Below are 18474 nucleotides of genomic sequence, written 5' to 3'. Positions count from 1 at the left end.
TTACTCTGTCAGTGTAGCTTACCTGATTTATCACTGAGAGAGGCATACAGTCAGCAAAGCATTTCTCCAAAATGATGATAATGAATGTATTTTCCCTACATTTCATATATAATTTCAGTTTTATGCATCTCCCTAAATGTTATTTTTCATCCCCCTTGTATATTAAAAGCCAGCTGCTGTATGCTCAGTGGTGAGATGTAACTGTATATTTACTCAAGTACTGTACAAATTTAATCTATTTAATACTACTTAATACTTCTATTCCACTATAATTGATTGAGAAATGTTGTACTTTTTACTTTTTAAAAGCTACAACAGTAAAATACTATTAACACAATAATAATTTAATGTCAGATATAGATGTATAACTATATATATATAGATAGATAGATAGATAAACACTTTATTTGTTCCCTAGGGGAAATTCAAAGAGGCCATTTACTTTACTTTCATTTTGCTACTTTTACTTTAGGATCTAAATACTACTCCAACAATGAAAATATTGGACAGTGAGAACAAGAAGGTCAGCTTATACGTTTGCTTTCAATAATTTATCACAACAGAAATGCCACTGAATAAGCCTATAGTAACAGGACACATTCACAATCCCACCCCATTCATCAGCATCATGCCCAGTTGCTCTCTGTGTATCCGTATGTATCCACACGTCCTAGAGTTTAACTTCCGGGTGCCGGTGCAATCACTTTTTCGATCGGGAGTCCATTGCTCACTGAGCCAATCCAATCCAGAATAGGTGGAGGGGCGACCAATAGGATCGCTGCCTTGCGCATTCTTGTCCCGCCCCCTGTTCATCCTGCAGATAGTTTACTGAACTGTACAAGATTTTGGAAATAGCTAACGGTAATCACACTGTCACTCGATATGTTTTAAAATAACACAATGTTAGCCAGATACAAGCCACTACCAATGCCTCCGCTGAATCCTGTTATTCCACATGCAAATCAAACAAACCAACGCTGAGACGTTACCTCTGAGACCTCTATTCATCTTGTTGCGATTTGGATATTTTTAGAGCAACAATGACAAGTTCGGGCAGTGGACCTCGGTAAGAAGAGAAGAGTACCGGCTAATGTTAAAGCAGAGTCAACGCTGGACAGTTATGTCTCCTCGACTGTTTTCTTGGCTGCTGCTGCCCTGCTGTCTGGATGTGTTCAGACACGGACTCTCAGGGGCTGAGGCGGGCTCGGTACTCAGTGCTGCAAAAACTTTGGTATGGGGACCTGGACTGGAGGCAAACATCGTACTTCCAGCTCGATTTTTCTACATACAGGCGGTGGACAGCTCGGGGAAAAAGTGAGTAACTTAGGCCTGCTACGGCGCTTTTGTTTTAGCCACATCGTTTTCCCCGTCGCAACAACTTGTTAAATTTAATTGGCCAGCTGCTGCTTTCAAGTGCTCCACGTAGCATCATACTTAAGAGATTACAAGGCGGTGTAGATCAGTTCGAGCAAAGTAAATATTGTATTTTTATATAAATTAAAGTAATGTCCTTAACTTGTTTTATTTGAGTTAACAGGTGGCTCTGCTTGAGCCAGATGATACGAGGTTTGTGTCTGTTTTTTAATTTAAAAAAAACCTACAGTGTGTGATGAAGAGTAAAAATGGTATCTCTATCATCCCTGAATATCTCTCCAATTAACAAAGATTCACCACCTTAAGGTTCATTTTTGTCAATACTTTGTCTTCAGTGTTTGTTCTTCTAAGAAAATAGCATGTTGAGTAGATGAAAGCCCACGTCTAGTTTTCCCATCACGAAAGGAATGTACTCAAATGTAGTATGACTTCTACTTTTTCCAATGTAATTTCTAGGTAAAGTTCCCATATTTGGGCCTGTGTTGTTGTTTTTGAGATGTCCTAGTTGTAAAATGGCAGACAGGTGAAAACGTAACCTAATTCCAGTTTTGATGATGTAGGGCATTGTTACTGTGTCTGGCATGATTGCAAAGAAAGGACAACATAATAAATCTTTCAACCACTTGTGGTGTAGTATGAAAGCTGAAATGTTAAACTAGTCAATAATGGGACAGCAGACATAAAAGTTTGTGCCCCAGGCAAAACGATGTTAGAGTACCTCCAATGACCCCTTTCATCCAAAAGCTCCCATGGGTCCAATGAAAATATTCCACTCTTTTTGTAGTTACTCAGTGTCACTTTCACACATGCTTTGTGTCTCAAGGTAGATATCAGTTTCACAGTTCCATTCATAGCTACAACAAAAACTACATTATTGCTGTCTGTGCAGAAGGAGACACAATAATACTATGGCAATACCAAGATGCTGCTGAATTATATCAGCAACAAACCTTTTACAAAAATGGAGACCTTTGAAAAGAATACGACAAAAATATAAAAAGTATATACTGTTGGGTGGGGAAAATATTTTTCGTCTAAATTTGCTTTGTAGATGGAGAACAAGGACTTGTACCTCATGTTTTTAAAATAATAAATAAGTCATACACTGTAACACTTGTACCAGCCTGCCAGTTTCTTCCAGCTTTGTGCTCTTTTAACAGGAACACATTCTCCATATTCTTCCCCTCACAGTTTTACAACCTCACCTGGTGAGAACACTTTTGAAGTGAAGATTGTCTCTCCAGTGGAACAGTTCACCAGGATTTGGATCCAGGCCCTGGATCGTCAGGATGGGTCATTCCTGGTTCGCTACAGAATGTACGCCACCTACACGGACCTTCACATCCACATTCTGCTCAAGAGCAAGCATGTCGCCAAGTCGCCGTTCATTCTCAAAGGTATAGCACGACCCAAGCCGCCAACAAAATGTGTTTTAGGATGTATTTTTCTGGATCTAGTGGCTCACAAAGAGGGCACATATTCACGGCAGGTACAAGAGAAAGATCTCAGTGATGTTTCTGTGTTTGTCCTCTACAGGCCCAGTCTATCATGAGGGCTGTGACTGTCCCCAGCCCAGTGGTTCTGTATGGGAGGCCGACATGCACTGCCCTCCGTTCTTCCCCCAGATAGACAGGGACCTATCCCTTTACTCTAGTATCGAACCAGATCGTAACGCAAGGGAAATTCCTCAGCGCTTCGGACAGCGACAAAGCCTTTGTCATTATACCATCAAAGGCAACAAGGTACACCATACCTCTGACAGCAGAAGCACCAAAAACAGAAGAAATAACAATGAGACCATGTTAGAATCATCAAATGTACAGTTATGCTGCAGCTAATTAGAAGACAGTTCATGGTCATAAGAGCAAGCGATTTAATTTCAGCACTGTAAATAAAGTTCAAAAATGCTGACACATCAGGGCTTGGGGGGTGTCATGAAAAAAGCATGAAAAACTTCTCTATCAACTTGGTGTAACAGCAAAATGGTTTAACGGTAGCTAAAGAAAGAGTGAAGAAGTCCCTAAACTTAAGCTGTCCACAATTCCCAGTTTGTGTTTTAAAAACAAACATAACCAAAGGGTAGTATAGTAATAAAGGCTAGTATTTATTTAGGCTGAATAGTAATTAGGGTCACACAATAATGTAAAGTCAGCCAGTGAGCCTGAGGCTATGAGACACACCTGTTAGAATAGTGTATTAGCCAGGTGTTCAAGGGTACAATCTTCTCAAAATACCACTGTGGACGTCAGTCCAGGTTGTTGTTATAGTGATATGTCTAAAGCCCTATTCGCACAGTACTAACATTACCTGGGAACATTCAGTAATTTATCAGTTGTCAATGATAATGTAATTTATACATTATGTTTTCAGGCAGATTGAGTGTCCCCTTACAAAATGAGTTCTGTGCACAGCACAAAACTCTGTCACAAACTTTAGTAGTTGTAAATTGTAGACAAGAAATTTACAAGTAGGACATTTACTACAACTGTTTTTTTATATATCTGATGGTAAATTTCATCCCTGACCTTAGAATTATGAACCTTTTAGCCACATCACATGGTCTTCATCAGCAGATGTTGATGAGTTTGCTCAGTTGTTATCACCAATGGATCTGTTGACATGCAAGCTCTGTAGCTGCTATGATTTAATCAGTAGCCCTATAAGGACTTTTCAATCATATTGGCTTAAAGTTAAGTAAGACAGTTAATTCCTGAGCACCCTTGTGATGTTTTTATGATCTTACAGCCTTTGATTCCCTTTAGGTCCATGTTAAAACGTTTGGAGAACATGTTGGTTTTAGAATCTTTATGGATGCCATCCTCCTGTCACTCAGCAGAAAGGTAAGCTTTTCTTAAACTACTTGTATAACTATATTGTAACATATTCACTCTTTAACACGGCTTATGATAGGTTGTATATCTCATTAACTTTAAGATGACTAGACATAGACTTGACAGAAATTTAGTTTTCACTTCTATGTTCCATTTATCCTTTCATTTGGATGTTGTGATGCTTTTTAAGGATTTTAAAGTCTTCACTCTTCAATACTGCACAAAATGTTTATACAAGCAGGAGTAGCCAGCAGTGTCCTAATATTATTTTCCTTTTAAAGAACATACTCCATTTTCCTTCTCTGTGGTGTTGTGTGTCCAGGTGCAGCTCCCTGATATGGAGTTTTTTGTTAACCTGGGTGACTGGCCGTTAGAGAAGAGGAAACCCACTGACAGGATTCATCCTATCTTTTCTTGGTGTGGCTCTAACAATACCAGAGATATTGTCATGCCCACTTATGACCTGACTGAGTCTGTTCTCGAGACCATGGGAAGGTAAGGCATCCATCACCACCTGTCAGCACAGTGAGCCACCATTGTATAAATAGTCCACAAAAAGCATCAGTCACATCTGGGTACATTTAAAGGAATACTCCAGCTAAAATCTCATGCGTATCAAATAACCAGACACTGCCTGAAGGCTTGGAAAGTGGCTCTAAAAAACACAGGAACTGTCAGTTATGTGACGGTTATGAAGTTTCTGTTTCTATATATTTTGTCTTTTTGCCTCAGTAAGTTTGGTAGGTTTGGTAAATGCAATCCAGTATAACTATCAATTTAGTTACATTTTTCCACTGACTGAATTTGAAAATTTCTAATAAAAAAAACTTTGAGTCCTTTAGTTACAAGGTTTTATGTCATTGTCAAAAAGACATTTCAAACTGTGCCCAGCTTTCCTCAGCAGATGACAGTGTGGACAAGCAGTGTTCAGCTTGTAGCTTGACACTGTCACAGTGCAGACAGAATAATGGAACTGAAATAAACCAGAGTCAGGATGCTCATTATTTCCTCATCGTTCCTCTCTGCTTGTATAAATTTAAACCTCATGCATTTTTATGAGGCGTGAGATGGCTGATTTGTGTGTGACAATAAGTCAGGTTTTTATTTTATTTTAAACCTGGATTGAGCCAGCATTCAGCCTTGCAGAAAGTCTCACACCTTGTGATGAGTTATACTCACTCACCACATATATCCCAGTGTACCCATAACTGATTCATTATGTCTGATTATTGGCAGACGCTATTATCTACCTACAGACGGTGACAAATTGAAGGAAAAACTATTCTTCCTAAAGATGTTGGCTCATATTGTGTTTGGATGATGGTGGTGGAGAGCACTGTCGAACACGAGTCTACCATAGGTGTTCATTAAATCAAATCTCTTCACTCATTAGGAGCCAAGCAGCTGCAGCCATTGTGTTTCTACCTTTTTTCATTCATCTTCTTTAATCTTCTTCTGCCACTGGATTCTTTAGCAGTTCCTACGACCATATGGTAAAAAGTTTAGAAATTTGGCACACTGAGGACAATCCTGTGATACTTTTCATGTCTGTGCCTCAAGCACTCCAGCGCCACCAAAAGGTGGAGGTGCATTTATGCATGTAACTTCTGAACAGAATGGGATCCATTGGATTCCCTGGATCAAGCCAAGGTCAATGAACTGTGCACTATGCATAGTGCCTAGGACATGAATTTCCATCATATTAGATTTTCTGACATATTGGATTTTGTAACAGTGTTTTACACTACACCTACACTACAACGTTGTCCAATCTTCATTAAAATTGGCACAGATGATCTTCAGACCGAGCTTCACAAAAGCTATCACATGGAGTTTTGGTTTTCAAAAGCATTCGTTTGTCACAGCCAATCACAAATTGCAGCAAAGCCACCAAACAGGAAGTGAGGTCAAATCTCAGCAGTGCTTACGAAACTGGGCACATGGACATCGAGACCCCACCAGAGTGAGGTTCAAGACATCTGGTGCCCTTTGACCTCTAGAGGGCATTGCAATAAGAAAAAATAAAAATATATATGCCTTATAACTGTTTATGTGCTTTCCTTAAAATCTAAATTCTTGTGTCCTGTAATATTATAGAAGGACCCAAGGTTGAGACTTGGCAACTTGTCAGGTCAACCTAATTGATATGGGTGCAATTTTGGATTTTTATCAAAAACAATTTTTTCACTACTCCTGACAAAACATATTTATGGCCAAACAAAAAAATCAATTCATATCTTAGCCAATCTTTAATCAACTGACATTAAACTTGCTGTGAGTGCTTAAAGCCATGTTCTTGACGTAATGACATCATGTTCTCAACTGTACAAACTCTGACCTGCTGGGCTGCTTGGCCCCCACATTGCTGCTTGCAGCTATATTTATGTTTTTTCTTTGTCGCCTATCTGTATATAAGGTCATAACTTTAAAATCGATTCTGTGATTAATAACCAGACTGCACCAGATTTCACATTCAGCATTGTGTCCATCCAACAAACAGAGTAAGCCTGGACATGATGTCAGTTCAGGCCAACTCGGGGCCAGCATGGCCACAGAAGAATGCCACAGCCTTCTGGAGGGGGAGGGACAGTCGTCAGGAGCGACTGGAGCTGGTCAAGCTTTCGAGGGCTCACCCCAACATGATAGATGCAGCTTTTACCAACTTCTTCTTCTTCAAGCATGATGAGAGCCTCTATGGGCCACTGGTCAAACATGTCTCTTTCTTTGACTTTTTCAAGGTAAGTGCCCCACTATAACTGGTTAGTGATGTATTGCCTTAGAGAAAAAAAAAGTTATATTGCGCAATGCAGGGTCTTAAAAGCTTTATTAAGGGATATTCTGATAATAACCTTAAAATAAATAATATGAAAATAAATAGAAGAAGAGGAATTAACACTTACCTCTTCAACTCTTTCCAACCTTTAACTAATTGTTTAGGTAAAGGTATTTCCAGCAAACATGCTCAGACAAGCTAAGTGAACCCAATCTGCACAAAGAGGCAGAAGGTTTAAATAAACTAGTGTCTAAGTGCAAAGTGTTGAACAGGTTAAAGACATTTTTCCTTGGAGATGATGGACTAAACCAGTGCTTAAGGGCCAGTGACACACATCTCCAGTGGGATATCCATGTAGCTACACATCGGCCTTCACTTAAATGTCCAAATGATTTTCCCTTATGTTTAATTTGTATAATTTCTAGAATTGATTTTGAAAATCTGTTTTTTTTTTTCTATTCCACCACCAGTACAAGTACCAAATAAACATTGATGGCACTGTGGCAGCGTATCGACTGCCTTACCTGTTGGCAGGAGACAGTGTGGTCTTAAAGCAGGATTCTGGCTACTATGAGCATTTCTACAATGAGCTTCGACCATGGGAACACTACATCCCTATAAAGGCAGACTTGGGGGACCTGCTGGAAAAGATCCGATGGGCTCGTGACCATGATGAAGAGGTAATAATGATGATTACTCTGTACTCTGACACTGTGCATTACCTTTGGCTGTAAATGCCATGGTATCTTGTTATCCTGTTCAGTGGATCTTTATTGGCCTCTTTAAGACATTTTGTCAGCGTGAAGTAAAGTTTCTCTGTGTTGCTGCAATTTAAAAAAAAAAAAAAAAAGTTACTATGATTCTTTCTATCTTTCAGGTAAAGAAAATTGCACTGGCAGGTCAGCAGTTTGCCCGCAATCATCTCATGGGAGACAGCATATTTTGTTACTACTACAAACTTTTCCAGGTGACGTTTCTACAGTTCCAGTTATATCAGTTGATATATTGAAAAACTACAAAAAGTGGTATCAACAGTACTTTAAGAAAATATTACCCAACTCACTCATCAATCATACAGGGCTCAAAGTATATTGCATTGGCACTGTATTGCATTGTGTGTTTTTAATGGCACAGTTGTTCTCAGGATGTTCAACCCCTGCCTGTCATGTTTCTCTTTGTAAGTTCATTGTTCTTTTCTTTTCTTTCTTGTAGGAGTATGCCAAACTCCAGGTCACAGAGCCTACAGTTCGTGAGGGCATGGAGCTTGTAGAGCAGCCCACTGATGACCTGTTTCCATGTTCCTGCCACAGGACTAGGGTAAGGGACACCAAAAAGTTTTCCTTTCATCAAAGTGACTTTGGTACTGTTCCACCTCCACTCACCTTATAGTATTAAACTAGTAACCAGGATAAGACCTGTAGAGTCTAGACTCACATACAACTCAGATAAATTGCTGCCCTGTCTAACACTAAATATCATTTTTAACTTGGCCTGGGTAAATATTCCAGCAGGCTGGAAAACGTCCATCAAAACAGTTGAATATAACAACTTAATTTTCATATGTACTCCACATTTTTAACCAGCCAGTGTAAATATCACAACTTGCTGAAACACTAGCACGCCCCACAACCAAGCATAAAGATGGCTCTTTTGTTATTTTTATTTATTTATTAATCTTTTTATTTATTGGCACGTGTTGAGTATATCAACCAAAAATCTACTATGAGGTTTTCATGATAAACATTCACCTTTTTGTGGACAATTTCCTGTTTAGGTTCCTGTAGTTTCTTGCCTAATTAAGAGGCAGAACTCTAAAGGTGAAATGAAAGCAATCATGAATCTGGAATTTGCATAGTTTTGATAGGACTGCGCCTTTAATTACTTAATCTCGCAAGCAAAATTGCACCTGCATTTATTCTGGTATATTAAAGTCAGCTCTGTGAAAAATTATTGTGCATGTTGTCCTTTGTCAGAACAGTATGTTTATACAGTATAACCTGTTTTCATTGGTTACTTAAAAATAGCAGAAGCCTGTGAACATGAGAGCCAGAGCTGTACAGTGCTCACTGACCTTATAAAGCTCCATATCTCATATGAACTTCTAAACAGTTAGATAGTGACTGATACACAGAGGTTTACTAGTAAGTTAAGTATGATAATGCCTGTTATGTAATGAGCTTTTTCACAGCTGACATTCAAACCTTGTAATAGTAGGACAAGCACAGGTTTTACTAATGCCATCAGCTATGGCTCTGTTCTGTTCAAGTGAGCCATCATACACAGGGATCCTGAAACTGATGCAGCTAAATGGAATTCAGACATTATTCATTTTATTATTCGCACCTTTGCTTTCCATACTGGTATTAACATTTAAGCTTTGCTACCACACACAGTGTGTCTCCCTCTGGTGTATATAAGCTGTCACTGCACCTAAAATGTCATAACTAGGAGGGCACTGGTATAGAGTAGACCCCCACCAAGGCCAGTATCAAACAACATATTATCCAAACTTCAGAGAAAAAGTAAATAATCATAACAATAGTAAATGATCCAGATTTGCCCTAAAATGTAGTACTGTTTGTGTAATCCTGGTGACAAATAAACAGACACTGCACACCCACACAGGTGTGTCACTTTCTCTACGTGATTAGACGTCTAGTCGAGGTTTTCCAGGGCTCTGTTGGAATTAAGTGACATCGCCAAATTATGTACAATATCCTGAATGATAAAAGTGTAAGCGATCCCGCCCAGGAAACTTATGTAACAATACCCGTCTGGGTGGAGCATGGGTCTGTGTAGTGACTTTAAAAATTATTAAAGCAAACTGTTATTTAAAAAGTTGAAACCCTTTCTTTATTTTACATTGTTTCTGTTTGTTTGGTTCTTTTTGTTTTGTTTTGTTTTTTTTCATTTGTGTTGACAGTGAGATTTGATTTTGTTAAGTAAGGTCAATATTCAAGTTTTAATAAGTGGGTAAGTTTAGACTAAACTGCTGTAGAAACATATACTGCTCTTATGGTAATTTATCCATTTTATATATTTTTTCTAGTGCCACTACATTTGATTCTAACATCAGTATGTTTGTCTTTCAGGCTAAAGATGAACTTTGATTCACCTGTCACCTGGTTACAGAGCAATCCTTTATACCTGATATGTTGCCAAATAATTTGTCCAAATGTGGATTAATTGTATGAAATGAATATCATTTTATGTAATTTTTGAAATAAATATATTTCTTTTTGTATGATGAAAGTGATTGCTTTTTTTCTGCTATTATATTATACGCTCATACACATACTCTCAAACCCACAGTGAAAGCATATATGCACATATACAAAACCTAAATGTATAACAGGAGGTACTGAAGCATCAGCTCTAGATTTAAGCCGCAGCGGACACTTGACCATGCTGAATTGTGCTTGCACGAGTAGTTTGGGCAAAGCTGTAATGACACTCCCAAACGCTAGACGTCGCTCATTTGTAGTCATGCAATGTTTGGTATCAGAGAAGAAACATCTTGTGATGGACAGGTTTGACGAGGTAAATATCTAACATTAGCATCTGTAAAGTAGATAAATAGAGTTTAGCTCGATATGACACTAACCTAAGCTGTTACGTTACAGTTGCTATACTTTGTTTGCATTTGAATTTCGGCGGGGAACGGCTGTTTTAATACTATGCGAACTCATTTTAAAGACTAAGCTAAAAATGTTTTTCATGGGGCTGTAGGACTGTTTAAATCGAGCTCAGTAGCTGCTCATCCACTTGCAGGTCACAGTGAAAGTGCCGTTCGGGACAAAACAGCTGGAGGCTGCTGTTTGTGTCCCATCCTCCGTGAAGGACATTCACACAGCCGTCATACTCACACATGGTGCTGGTGGAGACATGAACTTCAAACAACTGGTCTCTCTAGCACATGCTTTGGCTTCAAGTGGCTTCCTCTGTCTCCGTTTCACATGCAAAGGTTTAAACTTGGGTTATAGAGTGAAGGCTTACCATGCTGTGTGGGTGAGCTGAAATCGTAGTCTAACTTTTTTTTTATTGATAATTAATGTTTAGATTATGATTCAGTATTAACAAACTGCCTTTTCCTCCTAGGACTACTTGAAACAGAAGTTTACCATCAAGCACATATTCGTTGGAGGTGAGCAGCAATAGGCTTACTGTATATCACATGAAATAGATACATGGGTGTGCATGTGCCATACAGATGGAAGTAGTCCCCATGACGTCACTGAAACAGTTTTTTGTACCAGGCTGTAAACATGTTTATTTCTGCTGTAATGTTAGGCATTTTAACATGGGAGTCTATGGGGATTGATCAAGTGGCAACCTCCGGGGCTGAAGTATCAAAATCATCAGTTCCTCGAGTGGCCACTTGAGGCTGGCTCCAAAAGCAAGTAAGCGCTAAGCCTCATTGTCCGGGAGTTAGGCAGAGTCACACTGCCAAGATGGCGACAGGGGAGCAACCCACTCTGAGCTTCAGAAGCACGCTTCAGAAACGTATGGGTAATGCCATAAAGGCTATATCCATCTTTATATACAGTCGGATTAATGTACTTTTGGAGCCAGCCTCAAGTGGCCATTTGAGAAACTGCAGATTTTGGCACCTCCTTGTTGGTTTCATTTTTCAACCATTATTTTCAAAATATCCATATAATTTTCTGTTTGGGGTTCAATTAACCCTCAAAAAAATCTATATTATGCATTCAAAATATAGAATACAACTTCAAATACAGTACTTTAACAATCAGTGAGTGGGAATTCTTGTCTCTAACTCTTGTTAATTCTTGTCTAAAACATGTGTCCACAGGCAGGTCAATGGGATGTCGTGCTGCTGCAGCTTTGGCTAGGCAGCTGAGTGATGAAACAGCAGATGCAGTGCAGGGTGTCATCTGCCTTGCTTTCCCACTGCACCCCCCGGGACAGACACACACCCATCGCCAGCGGAGTGAAGATCTCAAGGGGCTGCCTGAAAACATGTCTGTGCTCTTTGTGTCAGGCACTGAGGACAACATGTGTGAAAGGGTGAGGATGTATGGCGGAAATTTATACTGGGCTGACTGCAGTTTAATACATTTAAATTATTTAAATTGTTACAAGATTTTAAGTTTTTTATTTACATGTGTGTGTTTGTAATTACAAAACTTTTTTTCTTAATATTCCTAAATACTATGTTGTAATATATTGTAAATGCTCTGAATTTACATAATTATATTTTCATATCTTGCATATGTTGTATGCAGTTGTTTGTTCTCATCTCATCTCATCTCAGTCATGCATTGGACATTAGTCATGCTGTAATTGTCAGTTGTATATGTTTATGGAGTTTGCTCCCACTATTATATGTTTAAATTTTAATTCCCTTTATTAAAATTGCTGATAGCCTGTATCATTATGTACTGCAAAATCCAGTTCTAGACTATTTCGTATACCATTGGCAAAACCATGCAATTTTAGATGTACTTCTAATTTATCGATTATCTCAGCTTGTTCAATGTATGACTTTCTGTTTTCATGGCGTGTCACAATGTTTTCTTTCTTTCTTTGCCTAGGTCCTTTTTGATGGGATAGTAACAGAAATGAGAGCTCAAGCTGAGGTTTTTTGGCTAAAAGGAGGCAGCCATGGGCTGAGCGTGAAGGGACGGTCAGAAGAGTCTGTGTTGGATGAAGTGAACTTAAAAGTCATCACCTGGTTGAGTAAACAAGGAGCATAGAGTAATTAATTTTTTTTTCTTTTTTTTAATTGTATTTGTTGAATAAAGCATATTTTTAGTGCATTTTTGAGATGGTCAAATTGTGATGCCTTTTTTTCAGAAATTGTAGACAATGCAGACCTTATACAAAGCTACTAAAACCACATTTTTAATGTATAACAAAGTACCTTTTTAACACATTTGGCATTCAGCCCCTGTAGCTGGTCGTTTGTTCCACAAGAAACTGACATTTAAAAACTAAACTGAATTACCATTTAATCATCCTGGACCAAGTCAGCAGCAGTGAGATAATAAAACTTGACTTGACAGAACAAGTTACTGTAAGGTAAAAGTTACAAGAAATAAGCACAGATGTAGCATATCAAAACAGCAGTAGAAATAACCGAAAATAGTGCAGTAACCAGATTTATAAGATGTAACAAACAGTTGGCAAATTAACATGTCAAATAGCCTGTAATGGGAAAGTAATGTATTATGAATATTTGTGTTGTATTCTTCTTTTTATTTTCCTTAAAAGAAAATCTAGTAATGGATAAATAACAACATTCAATGGTAATGCTGTAGTGTTGATGTGCACAGGGGTACTGCAGGTAGCCAATCATTGGTGCATAATATAATTTTATTTATAGAATAGGCTAATATTTATTTAAAAGAATAAAAAACATCTATCACCAGAACTGAACTGTAAACATTTAACAGATCCCGTTCAAAGTAACGGCTTTCCGTTAATTTAGTAAGGATGTCATTTGCATTTTTGTTTTCTTGCAGCTTATAGGTGCTTTAGTTACCATGGCAACTGATCTCGGGGTGAACCATGGGTGAACTCAAGCTATCTGCTATTTGCTAGTAGCCCTAGCCGTGGTTAGCTCGCTACTGTGAGACAAGTAGTTAACACCACTCCGTGCGCTGTTCCTTTAACGAACTGTGACGGTCTGTGTGATTGCATACAATTGGCTCGCTCACTTCCGCATGTTTTTTGGGTTTGTAGAGCAGCATGGCAGGACAACCATGGAACAGGGTAAACATACCCTTTCCTGGTGCTGTTTCCAGCGTCCGTATGAATTTCAACTCAACAACAGGTACGTTGCATTGGTCTGATGATGATACGATAAATGTCTTTGCTCCGTGATATCTCGCGGTCCACGTGGTGTGGTTTAGTTTGTTGGAGAGGAGGGGGGCACTAAACCTTCATATCCCTTCATATCCACATGTTCACCTTCGTGTGTATATGGAATAGTGAAATGTTGATGTGTGCGTGTTGTTGCTGTTTTGCAGATGCTAACATTAAAACCCTGTTGGTGGAAAAAGAGAAGGTCCTTAAACTAATCCGCAGTGAGATTCTTCAAACAGATATACGGCTTCTCTACGAGCTGCTGTACATCCTAAATAACAGCTTCAGAGGAAACAAGACGTTCAAGGGTTTAAAACAGGTGAGAGCCTCCACATCTCCACATGGCCGCTATAGGATATATAGTATGATCTGTTGACAGGAGACGTGCTTGTCGTTTGGGTCTCACTGTGTGGTGAACAGCCCTTAGGTGGTAGGAGAGTTGTAGACCTAACCAACTAATTGTGTCCATGTCCTCTCAGCTCTATGTTACACATTTTGTCTTTTCTCCCACAGGTTGAACAATGTGTAAACAGGCTGAAGAACATGAAGCTGGATGTGTCTCTCCAGGAGCTGACTGATCTGTGTCCCAACAGGATTCAAAGGTACGTAGTATTGAGTCAGTGTGATGTGGTGATTTTTCCATCTGATTTTAACATGCAGATCAGACCTGCATCAGCTTCAAAGCTGGGGTTTAGTGCTATGTGGAAGTTGGCATAGACATAAAGAAGTGGGGTAAAACAAACAGCTTCATATAGTTGCCGCAGATCAATTTAAATACAACCATGAATTCAGGCACTTTCACATATGCTCAAGACATCTCAAATTGGTTGAATTTGACCAATACTTAGACTCAAATGTGTGTACAATCCAAAAGAAATCAAAATAATGTACAAGAGAATGCGTTAAATTAACAAATTCTACAGTATATATTTGGAAGTTGCCTAAGTAGCTAATGCAGTGAAAGAAAACACTCACAGTAAATATGGGGGGTTTGTGCATGTGTGTGTGTTTTTCAGAGGACTCAGCATCAAGGCTGGTAAATGTGATGTTCCCAGTCAACCCATGCTGGAGTGGCTGTGTCTCAAAGTGCTGGGAGCCGCCCAGCTGATGAGCTGCACATTGAATCGCTGCAGCAGAGCTTTCATGTATCCTTTCCAGATGTGTCACTGTTTTGAAACATCTGGATGATTAGTCCTGATGAGTTATGTGTTAGAAATCTCTGAAGATCTCATGTGTGTTTGCAAATGTGGATTTCTTTGTTTGAATTGAGCTTAATGCTCTTGACCCTCTTTATGTCACCTCACGGGTTTGCCCTTAACAGATATTTGTTTCAGACTCTCAAAGCAGCAGATGAAATGGGAGGAGTTTCTTATCTTGAATGTGGTGATTACTAGCATGCTCAGTCGTCTGTGGTGAGTGTTTTTCCCCATTGTCACATCTGCAAGATACAGGCAGTTGCAGTATTTGAGCTGTATACTGTATGTTGGCAGCTCTGAATTTGCCTTAAGCTTTAGAGAAATCTGCATTTGAAATAATACGATTCATGGTTGTTTACAGTCTAAATCCATGCTTGTGCCCCATCAGGGTGATGTTCCGTGGTATCCTGGTCAGCCTGTCCACTCTGTACCAGCAGCTCCTGGTGTTCCTCAGAGAAGTAGCCCACGCCCAGCCCATGCCTTTTCTCACAGACTTCTCCCTGCCAGCAGACATGGCTCAGTTCCTGTGTCCCTCTGATGCATTTTTACTGATCAAACAACCAAAGCATGATTCCAGTACCAAAGATGACAAGGAAAAGCAGCAGAAGAAAAAGAAATCCTCAGTTAAAGTCAAGAGCCAGGGACAGACAGGGAAGGTTAAAGAAGACCTGGGCATTGCTGTTGAAAGAGGTGTGGAGCTTTATTCACTGTTGTGTATTATGTATGAAGCATTTAAAGCACGGGGGTAAGAGGATACTGCCTTAAAGGACATGTTCCTCTTTGTTCGATTAATTAATTCCAGTTTTATTAACATACACATTGGAATAGACCTGTAATTGTTCAACAGTAGTTACATTACTTGTTTTTTTTTCCCCAGGTACAAATCATGACACTGACTTCAAGCCTTTTCTCAAGGTTGTCAGGAACTTAACAGAGGTATGTGACCAAACCATTATTTATTTATTCCTTTATTATTTACATAATATTTAGTTATTAAGTGCTGTCACCTAATTGTGATTCTAATGATTACATTGGCACCCAAGGACAAATACTTCTTGCGGGGAACTTACAAGGCTGACAAGAGACAAAAATTCAAGAAACAAGTGAGAGAAGCCACTACTTTCGCAGACATGGCAGCCCATCTAGAAGAAATGATCCTATGGTGCAGATCCCAGAGGATGGAAAAGGAAAGACGCCTTTTAACCTTCCTGCGTTTGAAGTGCCACAAGATGACATGTCTAGAGGCTACAGGTTACAAGTAAGAGCAACACCACAGACAAACAACTTACCTTACCATTCTGTGACGAATGTGCATGTTCATAAAATGTGTCCTCATCCTCAGTATGCAGAGGAAGTTGCAGAGCTTCAGACAGGAAGCTTGCTGGGCTGCATCTCCTCAAGGGCCAGCACCAAGAACCTGCCGTTCCTCTGCCGCAGTGAGGAGAAAGAATCGCCTCAGAACGCAATGTCAGTCACTCAGGAGTCGATTCAAGTCTTCCACAGTCAAAACTGGTGTAAAAAATAAACACCTTAAGAGACGACGAAGGAGGAGGTGTGAGTTATCCATGTCTGGACTGTCAGAGACTGGTCAAAGAAGCAGGACTACATATGAGGCGACACCTCAGACCACCAACTGTGATAGCCATGATGACATTGATGATATTTTTGCCTCTGTAGGTTTGTGACACTTGGCCATGAGCACATCAAAAGAAACAAATTAGTGTGTGCCACTGAGCTCAGTACACAGTGTGACTCATTCTTCTGTTCTCAAAAGAATAATAAATGGAACTAGATGTGTTGGGAGAGCTGATGGTTGGTTTAAAGGTGGGTCTGATGCAGCACTGACCATACACAGCATCACAACAGCATCACTATAGGTAAGCAAAGCAGCTTTTTGCTGGTGTTATTTTCAAAGCAGAAAGTAAAGTTTAAGGTGATGAGATTTAACAGTTCCAATTGTCTTGATACCAGAATAGGGAATTTTGCACCAGCTGTGTGATAAAAACTTTTTAGCGATATTTTTGACCCTGTTACTGTGAATTGGAATTTCCGAGGGATCAAGTCAACTCTTGTTAAGATGTTCTGTTTTGAATAGCAGGGTATTTAAGCATTTTAAAAGGAGAAACTTTAAAGAAAACGTCTGCTGTTGGCGATGGCCATATTGGCTTTTCATAGGGTACCTAATAGCCCCTTTCACACATTCACTCTCTCTTGGATACAGTGTACACTAGGTTAACTACATGTATTAGAGATGTTAAATGCTCCTCTTGTTCTTCCCTTTTAAGGCAGCACTATAATAGCATACAATGTCTAATGCACAAAGAAATAAAATCAGTATAATGAACCATGAAATACTGCAAGTGGGCCAAGTTTAAGTAGAGGAAGGTACATAAAGCCAAATTCCATGTCTGATTGGGGCTTTTGAGATGACCTGACATCAACTGAGCAGTTTGTCAATGCTCTAGTGGTATATCTGGCACCACCTAGTGGTGATGATAATTATTGCTCTCAATGGTTATTCCTGGACTGTTAATAGCTCCCATACAATATTACATGACTCCCTCAACCTTGCTAATTGTAATGCCCTTGGCAGGGGCAATGCGAGAACGCTGAGGTGCCAGTTTTCTTGTCTAGAATTGAATTTGTGCCCATAGAGACTGTGAGTGCTGATGTGAACAGAGAACGCACTGGCAGTGTATTAGTGGGCAGTGTGGCATCAGCTCTAGGCCTTTGAAACCTAAGAGCCGTGTAGACAAAAGTGCCACCAAATTGAAACATGCAGGTGTCTGGCACTCTGTAGCAACCATGACTGCTATAGAGTGAAGGAGTGAAGGATGTGCACCAGATTGGGAGCTGAGTTTTTTTGCAGCCTGTATTTCTGCTGCCCACCATCTTATCATCCTTTGCCAAAGGCAGCACAGCCCTCCCATCTGCACAAATACAACAGTGTACTGTTTTTTTTACCACTCACTGAGCCTGACTGTGTTGAGTTATGGTCTCATATCAGCCCGCCAGCTTCATTTGTGCATATGAGCCTGCAGATACCTGATTGCTGTGCTTTTTAGGTTTCATCTAAACCAGTTAGTCAAGGTCAACTTTTGCACTCCCCTGCAGTGAAGGAATGGAGCAGAGCTAAAGCATTTAAGTCTGTATTCTGCATACATGAGCACACAGGAAATCAGACCAATTTTTTTCTCTGCTGGAAGTCAGAGTGGCTATGCCAAACACAATCAGTATCCAAATTTTTACACTTGATGGGAGGTACAATGTGATGGACACAGAGGAGGTCAGCAAACCTCATGGACATCTTTTCCTTAGTAGGAATGAAAGGAGCAGCGTATAGATTAATCTACAAAATGGTATGTGCCCTGTTGAAAATATACTTTGTAAATTAAAAACTGAAAATGAAAGACAAGGTTTAGTGCAAAATTACTGTCTTTGATTTTGCTACTTTTAATTACGTACCGACTGT

General features: G+C 39.5%; 3 protein-coding genes across 4 annotated transcripts; all 3 read left to right on the top strand.

Moving 5' to 3' along the window:
* Positions 1 to 810: 810 nt before the first annotated feature.
* Positions 811 to 10222, top strand: kdelc1 (KDEL motif containing 1). Its single transcript, XM_022740777.1, has 10 exons — positions 811 to 1314; positions 2566 to 2771; positions 2911 to 3116; positions 4137 to 4214; positions 4528 to 4700; positions 6706 to 6943; positions 7449 to 7658; positions 7856 to 7945; positions 8191 to 8295; positions 10071 to 10222. Exons 1-10 carry the CDS (start codon positions 1091 to 1093, stop codon positions 10086 to 10088), a joined length of 1548 nt encoding a protein of 515 aa, XP_022596498.1. The 5' UTR covers positions 811 to 1090; the 3' UTR covers positions 10089 to 10222.
* Positions 10223 to 10493: 271 nt separating this feature from the next.
* On the top strand, positions 10494 to 12738 carry tex30 (testis expressed 30). 2 transcript variants are annotated; one of them, XM_022741095.1, is made up of 5 exons: positions 10494 to 10518; positions 10732 to 10986; positions 11077 to 11122; positions 11792 to 12006; positions 12534 to 12738. In XM_022741095.1, the coding sequence occupies exons 1-5, from the start codon at positions 10501 to 10503 to the stop codon at positions 12693 to 12695; spliced, it is 696 nt and encodes a 231-aa protein (XP_022596816.1). In that variant the 5' UTR covers positions 10494 to 10500; the 3' UTR covers positions 12696 to 12738. The 2 variants fall into 2 exon arrangements, with proteins under 2 accessions (XP_022596816.1, XP_022596817.1); XM_022741096.1 differs by having other exon boundaries at positions 10498 to 10518; positions 10750 to 10986.
* Positions 12739 to 13688: 950 nt separating this feature from the next.
* On the top strand, positions 13689 to 16759 carry nepro (nucleolus and neural progenitor protein). The gene is made up of 9 exons (XM_022740791.1): positions 13689 to 13774; positions 13971 to 14125; positions 14320 to 14408; positions 14823 to 14951; positions 15141 to 15218; positions 15391 to 15692; positions 15880 to 15938; positions 16046 to 16260; positions 16345 to 16759. Exons 1-9 carry the CDS (start codon positions 13690 to 13692, stop codon positions 16685 to 16687), a joined length of 1455 nt encoding a protein of 484 aa, XP_022596512.1. The 5' UTR covers position 13689; the 3' UTR covers positions 16688 to 16759.
* The last annotated feature ends 1715 nt before the right edge of the window (positions 16760 to 18474 follow it).

Source organism: Seriola dumerili, unplaced genomic scaffold, assembly GCF_002260705.1.
Source record: "Seriola dumerili isolate Sdu_G_001 unplaced genomic scaffold, Sdu_1.0 BDQW01000052.1, whole genome shotgun sequence".
In the NCBI taxonomy this organism is placed as follows: Eukaryota; Metazoa; Chordata; class Actinopteri; order Carangiformes; family Carangidae; genus Seriola; species Seriola dumerili.
The sequence above is the reverse complement of the archived record's forward strand: the minus strand, read 5'-3'. Positions and strand labels throughout refer to the sequence as shown.